A 13429-nucleotide genomic window follows, 5' to 3' on the forward strand; every position below is an offset into this window, starting at 1 on the left:
GGCCAGTTCTGGTCAGCTAATTGCTGACTCCACCCCCAATCCAAATATCCTGCAGCAACAGCTGGTTTCCATGTTACATCCCACCTAAGGCTTTGCCTGGGGGCGAGTTACACGGTCTAGTGGTCCAGCCAACACAGAAAGGATTTGCATCTTGGCTTCGGTTCCCGACTCAGCCGCCTAGACAGTGAGAAATTCCACCTTACTAACCCTCAGTTTCTCACGAATCACAAACATGTCTACCAGTGTGGGAGTTCGATAGTTCTTGGTACAGGATAGGTGCCCAGTCTCTCACTTTAGGTGCCTGTGACTTAAAGTAATCTGAGACCATTAAAACATCGATGTGCAGTTTGGTCGCAGTGAATCATAGAAACATAGAGGATTCTGGAATAGTTTTGTTTTGTTTTTCGAGACAGGGTTTCTCTGTGAAGTTTTGGTGCCTGTCCTGGGTCTCACTCTGAAGAACAGGCTGACCTCGAACTTACAGAGATCCGCCTGGCTCTGAGTGCTGGGATTAAAGGCGTGTGCCACTGCCACCTGGCTGGAATATATTTTTATTCATACATTAGATGAAGAAAATCTTCCACAACATAATTTATGCCACTAAGCAAAGTGATGAAGCCACATTATGCAGGAAAAATGATAGAACTCTGTCTAGGTTCTTTTTCCATCAACAATTTATCCTCTCTCTGATGTCTTTTATTTACCTCAAATAGGAAGATAAGGTGTGTGCATGTATGCACACACGCGCTTGAATTTCTGAATATTTAGGTAAAGTACTGTGACTGTGCTTAACTTTCAAATATTTAGGCAAAAATAAAATTAAACAAATAGGGAGAAAGTAACAATTATTAAACCTAATGAAGACAGGTATTCATTATATTATCCTGGTTTTCTATTATTTGGAAATCTTTATTTTAAAACAAACTTTTTATGACTAAGTATTGGTTATATTTACTTTCTTACAGAGAAATCTGGGCTCGATTTCTAGCTTTTGAAAGTAATATTGGTGACTTAGCTAGTATACTCAAGGTGGAAAAAAGGCGGTTTACAGCATTCAGAGAAGAGTATGAAGGCAAGGAAACAGCCTTACTGGTGGACAGATACAAGTTCATGGATCTCTATCCTTGTTCTGCAAGTGAACTCAAAGCACTGGGCTATAAGGTATGTACTCAGCACCAAGTACAATATATGTGCTGTCTCCACTTCCCTGGGTGTTTTTAAGAGTTCGTGGATAATTTCCATTCTAAGATCAGTTCTTTACTGTTGCTAATAAAACAAAAAAATCATTGTTTTGTTGTTGTTTATGAATATCAAAAGTAACAGAAAATGAAAATTAAATGTTTGAGATAGAGAAAGAAAATGCTTTCATGTGTACCTGGAACTTGGTGCCTTATGTTTGATGGATGATGGAGAAAGTCTTACTATCTGTTTTTTGAAACATTCTTATCAACTGATGAATATTTTTGATGGGGCTTAAACTAAATGTGTTTGCTGTTGCATATTTTGTCAAGACACCATGAAGGGACATGACCAGGCATGGTGGTACACTCACAACTGTAGGCCTAGGTCTGGGGAGGGGAAGGCAAGAGGATTGAAAACTGGAGACTATACAATCTAAGCAAAACCACAGCTCGCCAAATGCATGCTGTTCCTTGAGAGATCTGTAGCTTTCTACCAAAGCCCCTGGGGGAACTGGCTTCTCTAAAAGTGGTCCTCATCTGTGTAGATGACTGACCATAAGAAAACTATTAGTCAGGGCTGGAGAGATGGCTCAGAGGTTAAGATCACCGGCTGTTCTTCCAGAGGTCCTGAGTTCAATTCCCAGCAACCACATGGTGGCTCACAACCATCTATAACGAGGCCTTCTTCTGGCCTGCAGGCATACATGCAGGCAGAACATTGTATACTTAGTAAATAAATAAATCGTTGAAGGAAGGAAGGAAGGAAAGGAAAGGAAAGGAAAGGAAAGGAAAGGAAAGGAAAGGAAAGGAAAGGAAAGGAAAGGGAAAAAAAGGAAAGGAAAAAGGAAAGGAAAAAGGAAAGGAGAGGAAAGGAGAGGAAAGGAAAGGAAAGGAAAGGAAAGGAAAGGAAAGGAAAGGAAAGGAAAGGAAAGGAAAAAGGAAAGGAAAAAGGAAAGGAAAAAGGAAAGGAAAAAGGAAAGGAAAAAGGAAAGGAAAAAGGAAAGGAAAAAAGGAAAGGAAAGGAAAGGAAAGGAAAGGAAAGGAAAGGAAAGGAAAGGAAAGGAAAGGAAAGGAAAGGAAAGGAAAGGAAGGTGCATGAATATCCCTTGTGCAAAACACCATTGGTCCCTCATTCTTGGCCTTTCTATGCCCTGGGCATGAAGAAAGGTCAAGGGGGAAACTCACCTGAGTCTTAGGTTGGTCCCTCTAAATCACCTGGCAATAGGATGTTCTTGGCCATCATCCTTTTCCTTAGCACCCTCTTTTGTCCTGAGTCTCACTCTGTGTCTGAACCAGACTACAAACTTTGAGAAAAATTATACATAATTTAGCTTTAGGCCTTTTCTTTGATGAATGCTCCAATTCTGCACCAGCCCCATAATCCTATTCTGAACCAAAGGATTCCTAATAACCCACATTTTACTGTTAGAAAATGCAGTTTCTACCTCTACTTTACTTCTCGGTGAACACCACAGACATTTTAAGACTTATTTAAAAATTATTAGAAAAGGCCAATTTTGTCTAGGATAAAGTGATTTTAAAGAGTTGAATGAAAATAAAGAGAGCCAGCAAAGCTTAGTGGGTAAAGGAGGCTGCCACCAAGCCTGGTGACTTGAGTTCAGTCCCTGGAACCCACATGATGGAAGGAGAGAACTAACTCCCACCAAGTTAAACTCTGACAAGCACATGTGCACCTATATGTACGATACACACACATAAATACAACTTAAAACAATTTTTTGGCCAGACAGGTAATTGCCAGGCTTGCACACTTTTAATCCCAACATTCCAGAGACACAAGCAGTATATCTCTTATCACTGTAAATTCAAAGCCAGCCTGACAGAGATACATAGTAAAATCCTGTCTCAAAAAAAGAAAGAAAGAAAGGAAGGAAGGAAGGAAGGAAGGAAGGAAGGAAGGAAGGAAGGAAGGAAGGAAGAAAGAAAGAAAGAAAGAAAGAAAGAAAGAAAGAAAGAAAGAAAGAAAGAAAGAAAGAATGAAAGAGAGAAAGAAAGAAAGAGAAAATTTTGACTATTTCAAACTAGAGCTACTTTTTTGGGGGGGGTGTTTTTTTTGGGGGGGGTTGTTTGTTTGTTTTTTGGTTTTGTTTGGTTTCTTTGAGACAGTTTCTCTGTGTAGCTTTGGAGCCTGTCCTGGAACTTGCTCTGTAGACTACGCTGGCCTCAACTCATAAGGCGTGCACCACCACTGCCCAGTAAGCTACTTTTTAATATAAATTTCCAGCCTGTGTTTCCACTTCCACTTTGTATTTGGGTAGAACTAGAGCACTTTACCATGTGGTCTTCAGTGGTATAGTGAGTTGTGCACCAGAGTGAGCAATTTACTGTGCCTACTCAGTTGGATTTGCCACATAATAGCAAGGTCACCACTGTGTCAGAGCAGATTGGAAGACTGAAATGGATAGGACCTGTTCTGTCCTCTGACATACCTTGCAGAGGGTCCTACTAGAGCTGAAAAGGTCAGAGGTGGGCTCCCTATCCTCGATCTACTTCCTGTTAGCTATGTGATCCTTTCTGAGCTTCAGCCCGTGCCGTGAATGTGAACTGATTGCCTCAAAGAGATAAATACAGCCTGGCTAAAACAGCCTGACAAATGAGGGTGCCCAGTATGCGTTCCTTTTCTCCTCCACCATTTTTTTTTTTTTTTTTTTTTTTTGGTTTTTCGAGACAGGGTTTCTCTGTGTAGCTTTGCGCCTTTCCTGGAACTCACTTGGTAGCCCAGGCTGGCCTCGAACTCACAGAGATCCACCTGGCTCTGCCTCCTGAGTGCTGGGATTAAAGGCGTGCGCCACCACCGCCCGGCATCTCCTCCACCATTTTAAGGACCTTCACTGCATTAGGAAGATGCTATTAGCCAGAATAGGTGCAGAGAGTCCTTATCTTGGCTTTCATGAAGCAAGACTTCACTTAACCCAGGCTCTTCGATTTAACTGAGATGTTATTCAATTCCAATGGAAGAGAGGTATCAGAAGTCTAAATCTCAGCTGGGCATGGTGGCACACGCGTTTAATCCCAGCACTCAGGAAGCAGACCAGGTGGATCTCTGTAAGTTTGAGGCCCCCCTGGTCAACATAGTGAGTTCCAAGACAGCCAGGGCCACATAGTAAGACCCTGTCTCAAACAAACAAAAAATCTAAATCTTGAATTTTTCTTCAAATTACCCCCATCCTCTCTTTGGTGCCCATTCCTACAACTCTTTCCGAAAAGGCTTATATCTATCTATCCTTCGAGGACATTGCCTGGAGACAGTCCAGTGATTCTTAGCTGGGGTTGAGATAAAACTTTTTAAAGTCAACCTTCAAAGCCAATGGCTTCCCTTGTTGAATACTGAACAATATGTATCATCATGAGATTTCCTGCTTATCCTTCTCCATGCTTCCTGTGCTTATAACCCAGTTATTCTTCCTGTAGCCTCAAGATTATAGAACTACACAATACTCTGTAAGACCCTTCTCAGGTCTAGGATCTTCTGTTCTGCATTTTCAGGATGTCTCCCGTGCTAAGCTAGCAGCTATAATTCCAGACCCAGTTGTAGCTCCTTCTATAGTGCCTGTCCTGAAAGATGAAGTGGATAGAAAACCAGAGTACCCTAAGCCAGACACTCAGCAGATGATTCCATTTCAGCCACGACATTTAGCACGTAAGACCCAGTACTGAGACCTCGGTTTGTTTGATTTCAATCCAAGGTGTGGGAGGGATGTAACCTGGCCTTTTCCACTATAGGTTAGTTGTTAGACTTAGGCTCACAGTGACAAGTGACTTGACAGTAATCCTTGAACCAGATGAGCTAAGAATTAAAAAAAAAAAAAACAGTGCTGAGCGCTGCAGATTCCAGTCACATTTCCTGGCGGCAGTTCTCATAAAAGCTGCTGTGTGCAGATTATTGAACAGCTGGAGACACACTGTGGTCGGTCGTGTTATCTGCACCACATCTGTGAATCTTAGGAGCCCCTCTGTGACCAAGACCTTCTGATTCAGTGTGCTGTTGAATAACAGGATTGCTAAACATTGTGTAACTCAAAAGTAGTGACAAAAATGTCCTTTAGTCCAGCCTGGCTTACTTTACATGAAGTCACTTGTCTGCTTCCCAGGGCCCATTTCAGTTGGTCACGGGGGAAAGCACTGAAACCCTTTTGTAAGTGTGGAGAGGAAAGCAGCAGGGACATAGACAGTTGCTGTGTCCAGGCCACTTGATTTCGCTTGCTCGTGTTGAAACTGCCCACTTGTTTCATGCCCGCCTTCTCCCTCAGCCCCAGGCTTACACCCCGTCCCCGGTGGAGTGTTTCCAGTGCCTCCTGCAGCTGTGGTTCTGATGAAACTGCTCCCTCCTCCTATCTGCTTCCAGGTGAGTTCACTGTACACACTTGCTCTGTGGGCCACAGTCATTGTGTGCTTTTCTTCTTATAGAATGGGAAGCACAAAACAGGTAACTTGTCGGCTAACTGAGATCAAATGTATTCATGTCATAATAGGGTCCTTTTGTACAAGTGGATGAACTGATGGAAATTTTCCGAAGATGCAAGATACCAAACAGTGAGTAATAGAAGCTCCATTTCAGTGTGGAGTCCATGTTACTATTTCCCAAGGAGGAAGGATTGTTCTCTCCCACTGAGGTCTCCAAAACCAGTTACCCAGTCTGCAGCAGTGTGGTGACACCCTGGAGTGAAGTGGGCATATCCTGATCTAATGTCACCAGATCCTAGCATTCGAGTGCACTGTCTGACCTGTCTTGTCACGCTCCTGCTAAACAGCAGCTGGTGACATGCAGCAGTGACGTAGTCCATGCTTGCTGCGGGGCATGGGATGAGCAGAGCGCCAGCTCTTCTGTGGCACACCGTTGTAAGCATCCTGCCCTGTCTTTTGCTCCCTCCCGTAGCTGTTGAGGAAGCTGTGAGGATCATCACTGGTGGGGCCCCAGAGCTGGTTGTGGAAGGCAATGGCCCAGTGGAGAGTAGCGCTGTGCTCACCAAGGCTGTCAAAAGACCCAACGAGGACTCAGACGAAGACGAAGAAAAGGGGGCTGTGGTCCCCCCCGTTCATGACATTTACAGAGCGCGGCAGCAGAAGCGAATACGATGAGGAGCTTCAAGACCTGCCCGCCTCTGAGAGAAAAGACTCTGCCCAGGGTTCCTTGTTGCCTCTTAAGTCATATGTTTGAAAGAAACAGTGCTTTGTTACGAGGGTTTGGAAACAAAGTTGTGTTGTCATTGGTGCCTCTATCATCTGGTTCTTGAGAAAAAAACGAGCCTGTGTGGAATTGGAGTATGAAACAGACCTATCCTCTAAGAAAGATTAGGTTTTAAATAATATGAGAACAGTACAAAATGGCAAAGCCACATCTTGTTCCTCTTCAAGGCTTCTTGTATGTGCCACTTGAAGATTTGTGAGTTTTCCACAGTTTTATTTTAAAAACTGGATGGCTTATGATTGCAGAATATTTTCACATTTTCTGAAAAACAGTTGTTCTCAGTTTGCTTATGTAGTCCTGCCTGTTTGTTTTTATTTATGGCAGAATATATGGCATCTGTTTTGTAGTTTACAATTTTTAAAAAGGTCCTTTGAAAAAATAAAGGACCTCAAAAGCATGCTTCCTCCTGTTTCTTTGTGTATGTGTGTGTGCACATGCCTGTTTGTGTGTGTGTGGGGGGGTGCCCATACATGCACTCAGAAGCCAGTGGAGGACCTCGGTCGTCTTCCTCTATAACTCTATTCCCTTGAGACAGACACTGTTTCTCACTGAACCTGAAGCGTACCTTTTTTGTTTGGCCAGAGAGTTCCTAGGGTCTTCCTGTCTCTGCCCCCAGTGCTGAGGTTATAGGACTGGCTTTTTATGTCGGTGCTAGGGACCCAAATTCAGATCCTCAAGCCCTCTACCCACTGGCCATCTCCCCAATAGTTCTTCTGCTTCTTCAGATTTTATGATCATAGATACAGACACTATATTATTCATCTAACACTGTTTACATTAAATGTTAACAGTACGTTGAAAAGTCATTTTCTGTTTTATTTTGGTTTTTTGGTACTTATAGGAAACATTTTTAAGAGACAAATTAAGGGCTGAGGATGAAGTAGGTTGAGTGTTTCCCTAACCTGGTAGTACATGTCTGTAATCCTAGCCCTTGGGAGGTGGGAGAACCAAGAATTAAAGGTCAGCCTATATTGACTTCAAGGTTATCCTGGGCTGAAGGGGTTGGGTGGGGAGAGCATGGGCCTGCACAAGCTGTGTGGCTACTGAGAGACAACCAATCTCAGAAAACAGAACATCAAAAAAATGGGAACAAATTAAGCATTTTGTAAATATTTAAATATGAATGCTATTTCCCCAACGCTGAGGGAGATTGAGGTTTTTGCTTTTTTTGTTTTTTGGGTTTTTGTTTTTGTTTTGCAGTTGAAGAAAGACATTTATTGGGGGTGAGGAAACACACGTGTAGTAGACACTCAGAAAAAAAGACTCTGTCGATTGAGATAATTTTTTTTTTTTTTTTTTTTTTTTTTTTTTTTTTTTGGTTTTTTTGAGACAAGGTTTCTCTGTGTAGCTTTGCGCCTTTCCTGGAGCTCACTTGGTAGCCCAGGCTGGCCTCGAACTCACAGAGATCCGCCTGGCTCTGCCTCCCGAGTGCTGGGATTAAAGGCGTGCGCCACCAACGCCCGGCGAGATATTTTTTACTTAAAGAATTTTTACTCTTATGTATGTGTGCCACATGTAGAATTGGAATCATGTGTGGTTATAGGCTTATAGTCACTGGACCTGAGTGCTGGGAACTGAAATGGATCCTGTGCAAAAGCAGCAAGTGCTCTTGGCCACTGGACCATCTTTCTAGCCTCCTCTTCTTTTTAGTGATTTCTTTCTCTCTCTCTCTCTCTCTCTCTCTCTCTCTCTCTCTCTCTCTCTCTCTCTGTGTGTGTCACTGTGTGTGTGTGTGTGTGTGTGTGTGTGTGTATTCATGCAGTACCCATGAACACCAGAAGAGGGTGTCAGATTCCCTGGGACTAGAGTTATAGTTAGTTATGCGCCCCCTGATATAGGTGTTGTGAACTCTGGTCCTCTACAAGAGCAAGAAGTGCTCTTAATTGACATCTCTCCAATCCCTACTTTATCTTTGTTTTTTAAAACAGGGTCTATATAGTCCTGGCTGTCCTGGAGCTCCCTGTGTAGATCAGGAGGCTGGTCTTGAACTCACATGGATCCAACTGCTTCTGCCTCCCAAGTGCAAAGATTAAAGGCATGTACTACTAAGCCAGGCTTTTGCATCCTTCTTAAAAGCAATGTCAGTATGAAATTCTTTAAGGACTTACTATCTCATTCTCTATTGAAATATATTTCAAAAGGTACTTACGTACATTTTTCTCATGAGCTAGAGATCATCTAAGAGACTAAAGCTAATTACCTAGTCAGGCCGTAGTGGCACGTGCCTTTAACCCCAGCACTCTGGAAGAAGCAGAGGTGGGTGGATCTGTGAGGCCAGCCTGGTTTATAGAGCGAGTTACAGGACAGCCACACAGAGAAACCCTGTCTTGAAAGAAAAAACGAAAACAAAAAACAATAAAGCAAATTATAGTGAGGAAAAACACATCAGAAGAACCACATTTTGCTCCTTGGTTTTTACCAAGGAAACAGACCTCCTCTTGATGCATTTCCAGAAAAGCTACTTCTACAGAAAACTAACTGGTCCTTAAGGGGTCATATAGTTCAGAAAGAAAGATGAACCCAGGAAGGAAGGGAGTAACACACAAAATAACAAAACCAAACCAAAGTAGGATGGAGCTGCGGGGTTAAACTCATATACTGAGAACACAGCTCAACTTAGAGTTTGAATTCAGATGTGATTAAATAAACCTGTGGTTAAAACTCAGCTTCACCAGGTGGCAGTGGCGCACACCTTTAATTCCAGCACTCGGGAGGCAGAGCCAGGCAGATCTCTGAGTTCGAGGCCAGCCTGGTCTACAGAGCAAGATCCAGGACAGGCTCCAAAGCTACACAGAGAAATCCTGTCTTAAAAAACCAAAACCAAAACAAACAAACAAACAAAAATTCAGCTTCAAACTGTTTCTTTTACTACCATACTTGAAACAAGATGTCACTAATGTATTGCCAAACCTAGCAAAGTAAGACTAGAAAAAAAAAATGTGAAACAAAAACACAAATAAAACCTCTGTCATCCCACAAGAGGCTGAGGCTAGAGGATTTCCAGAGTGTGAGGTCAGCCTGGCCTACACAGTAGGCTGCGTGTTAGATCAAGCTGCAGGATAATAACACTCTCACCCAAAAAACAAAACCTGCTTTTGCAGCATTTCTACTGGACTGTGGTTAGGATGTAAGTGTTAAGAGTCCACTTACATAGTAGTGAATAGTTCATTGATTCTGTTTTAAAAAGGTATTTCTGAGGCTGGAGAGATAGCCCAGTGGTTAAGAGTACAGACTGCTTTTCCAGAGGCTCCAAGTTCAGTTCCCAGTACCCATAACCACCCATAACCCATACCTTCTGGTCTCTGAGGACACTCGTGTACACACATAGATACAGATACACAAAAATTAAATCTGCGTAGGATTAACTATTTCTGCCCTAAAGCAAACCCCATTTAGAGCAGTAGCTTCCGGTGTCAGGGTTAGCTTTGAAGAGATTGATACATTTTTTTATATTTTAGGTTTATTTTACTTGTAGGAGTGGTGTGCTTTCTCATATATGTATATCTGACATGTGTGCCTGGTGTCTGCAGAGGCCAGAGGACGCTATATCCTCTGGACTGGAGTTAAGGACATTGTGAACCACTGTGTAGATGCTGGGAACTGAACCTGGGTCCTCTGCAAGAGCAGCCCATGCTCTCAGCACTGAGCCATCTCTCCAGCCTCATAAATTTTAAGAGTTTCAAACAGGTACCATGTTATTAAATAAATCTTCAGTATTCAACGCAGATGTCAGTTAACCAAGCATCAGAGCTACTAGGAAGAAGGCAGAGCGGTATATGGTGTATATGCCTGCACTTCCAGATGTTTGGGAGGCCCCAGCAGGAAGAGAGCCAAAGCCCGGAGTTCAAGGCCAACTGTTGGAGCTGGACCCAGCTCAGTGGGTAAGAGCACTGGCTGCTCTTGTAGAGGACCCAGGTTTGAATCCCAGTACCCATGCAGAGGTTCACAACCAAGTTCTAGGGGATCTGATGCCTCTTTTAACCCTCACGGGCTACTGCAAACATGTGGTGCACATACATGCGTTTATTTATTTATTTTTTATTTATTTATTTTTTTTATTTTTTTGGTTTTTCGAGACAGGGTTTCTCTGTGTAGCTTTGCGCCTTTCCTGGAACTCACTTGGTAGCCCAGGCTGGCCTCGAACTCACAGAGATCCGCCTGGCTCTGCCTCCTGAGTGCTGGGATTAAAGTCGTGTGTCACCACCGCCTGGCAGAAATATATATATATTTTTTAAAGCAACTGTGATTTGTAAAATATCCCTAGTCTGAGCGCTTGCCCCAGTTCTGTTTTGAGCATGCCATGTGCTTCAGATACCAAAGGCAGACGCTGGGCTTGGTGGCACACACCTTTGATCCCAGCACTTGGGAGGCAGGACTTCTGTGAGTTCAACACCAGACAGGGTTACAATAGTGAGACCCCAAACAGAAAGACCTGTGGGCTGGAGACAGGTTCAGTGGTTAAGAGCACACACTGGCTTCTCTTGTAGAGGACCCAGGTTTGATTCCCAGCACCCACATAACGGCTCACAATGACCATCTGTAACTCCAGTTCTAGAGGATCCAATGGCTTCTGGCCTCTGCAGGACTGCACGCACATGGTGCAGAGATGTACAGGCAAAATACCCATACATACAAAATAGTAAAATTAAACAAAATGGAGACCTAAAAATGGTTAGGTTTAAAGGAAGTGAGACCTGATTGCTGTTAACACTGGACACATTTATAAAAAACCAAGTGACGCCATCATGACAGGCCTACAGATTAGTTCTGGTTCTGGAGGTCACAGGGCCACACACCGAAGACAGGTGTAACAAAAAACCTACATGAGGGCATTACTAAAGTTCCTGAGATTTATTTCTAGAACCATCTATTTCTGAAGGTACTAGTGGAAACAATTTTTACATTTACTTTTGTGCATGAATGCGTTGCCTGCATGTGTGTATATGCATGCTTGGAGCCACAGAGGTCAGGTCTCCCAGAACAGGAATTATGGATGGTGTGAGCTGCCTGCCATGTGGGTGCTGGGACCAAACCCGGGTCTTTTGCTAAGAACAAGTGCTCTTAACTGCTGAGCCAACTCTAGCCCTAAGAAGTAAATTTAATAGATAATAAATACAGCTTAGAGGTTATTAAGCTTCAAGATTATCCCCTCACCCTGACCATGAATTGCTGTGAAAACTGACCAAGAAAACTCATAATGCAAAGCCTGGTGCGCAGCCACAAACGCTGGTGTAGTGGACCGTGAGACTCGTACTGCCTTTGTACGTGAGGCTCAGAGCCCAGCATCAGTCAGCATCACCCGCCCATCTGTTCCTTCCCGCGTTCCTCATTCACATACGAGTGGGGATGGGCAGAATCACACAGGTAGAGACGGTTGTCTGGAGGGGGAGAGAGGCTGGCATTCATTACCAGAGATGGTGGAAGTAAACGCCAGTCCTAAGGCAGGCTCAGGAAGGAAGCCTGCCCTAGAGGCCTGTGAATAAAATGTGCACAACTAAAGAAGTCAGGATCCCACTGAATCTTGGTACTAAGCAGAAGTATACCTAAAGGAAGAGGCTACTTACTGTCCTTTGCTGACAATGAAGAAATTTATAGGCCCTTCTCCTGCACAAAGCACTCTAATACCCATTATCCAACTCAGTCCCCACAGCAACAGTATTGGCAGCATTCCCATTTTATAGATGGAAATACTGAGGCCTAAGGGAGAAGACAACCACATGAAAAAGACCCAAAGGTGTGCTATTTTGATCATGTTCTGACAAATGAAGCTTGCTTGGAGTCAGAGGGCAGAGGAGGGCAGAGCTCGCCACTAGCTGATCAAAATTAACCACAGAGGTTTTGGAGGACTGAACTGAGGAAAGCTAGGACAGGAAGCAGTAATGCAGGGCGGAGAGGGATCTGACCCCTTTTGGAGGAAGGAACGGAGCAGGTAGCAGAGGACGGGTGGCTTCTCTGCTTCTCTTATTCTTCAGGTTCTCCTGATATCTGACTCCTGAATTTTTATTGATAAAGAATCAGAGTAACGCTTTCCCTAAACCCGATCTGAATCAGAAGCACTGTCCACCATCCCGTTACAGATCATTGTCAGGGTGGAAGGGAGCAAATGACCATGGCTGTTGCTTCATTCTCAAGGTGGAAATAGGGGATTTGACAAGTTAGTATATAACCGAGAACAGATTTCTGGTTTTTTTTTTTTGTTTGTTTGTTTGTTCCTCACTATGTGGCCCTGGCTGGACAGGAACTCTCTTTGTAGATGAGTCTGGACTTGAACTTGAATAGATCCCTCTGCCTCCACCTCTCCATTACACCTGGGATTAAAAGTGTGCTCCATTACACACCTCACTCACTTAACACAGCTAATCAGTAACACATGTATCAGTATGGTTCATTACCTGAAACGTGTTTATATTGGGCTGTGTGCTGTGCAGTGGTCTTTCTGTATGCTGTGAATATGTGTTGCTCTCACCGGTTGATAAATAAAGCTGTTTTGGCCAATAGTCAGGCAGAATAAGGTTAGGCATACAATCAAACTGGTGATGAAAGGTGGAGTTGGAGGCCGGGCGGTGGTTGCGCACGCCTTTAATCCCAGCACTCAGGAGGCAGAGCCAGGTGGATCTCTGTGAGTTTGAGACCAACCTGGTCTACAGAGCGAGTTCCAGGACAGGCTCCAAAGCTACACAGAGAAACCCTGTCTCAAAAAATCAAAAAGAAAAATACAAAAAGGTGAAGTCGGGGCCGATGCCAGTCAGTCACCAAGGAAGCAAGATGTGTAGAAAATGAGGTAACAAGCCAGGAACCACATGGCAAAGTATAGAAAAGAAATATGAGTTAATTTAAATGTAAGAGTTAATAGTAATAAGCCTGAGCCATTGGCCAAATATTTATAATTAATATAAGCCTCTGAGTGATTATTTGGAAATGGCAGTGGCATGGGGCAGGAGAGAGAAAAGCCTCCATTTACAGCTGCTAGCTAGAGAATCCCATCTGCTGCTTCAAACAGCAAAAAATAAACCCAAAACACCTGAATGAGAATCCACTC

General features: G+C 43.5%; 1 protein-coding gene across 1 annotated transcript in view; it reads left to right on the forward strand.

The window, feature by feature from the left end:
* The window catches only part of Cstf3 (cleavage stimulation factor subunit 3), an 87668-nt gene extending 80881 nt beyond the window's left edge, over positions 1-6787 (forward strand). Inside the window, exons 17-21 of the mRNA XM_006975879.4 lie at positions 966-1161; positions 4689-4842; positions 5453-5547; positions 5675-5735; positions 6079-6787. Of these exons, the coding sequence (XP_006975941.1) occupies positions 966-1161; positions 4689-4842; positions 5453-5547; positions 5675-5735; positions 6079-6281 (709 nt within the window). The 3' untranslated portion in view covers positions 6282-6787. The remainder of the gene's footprint in view (positions 1-965; positions 1162-4688; positions 4843-5452; positions 5548-5674; positions 5736-6078) is intronic.
* The last annotated feature ends 6642 nt before the right edge of the window (positions 6788-13429 follow it).

The sequence above is a fragment of the Peromyscus maniculatus genome, chromosome 4 (genome assembly GCF_049852395.1).
Source record: "Peromyscus maniculatus bairdii isolate BWxNUB_F1_BW_parent chromosome 4, HU_Pman_BW_mat_3.1, whole genome shotgun sequence".
Classification (NCBI taxonomy): domain Eukaryota; kingdom Metazoa; phylum Chordata; class Mammalia; order Rodentia; family Cricetidae; genus Peromyscus; species Peromyscus maniculatus.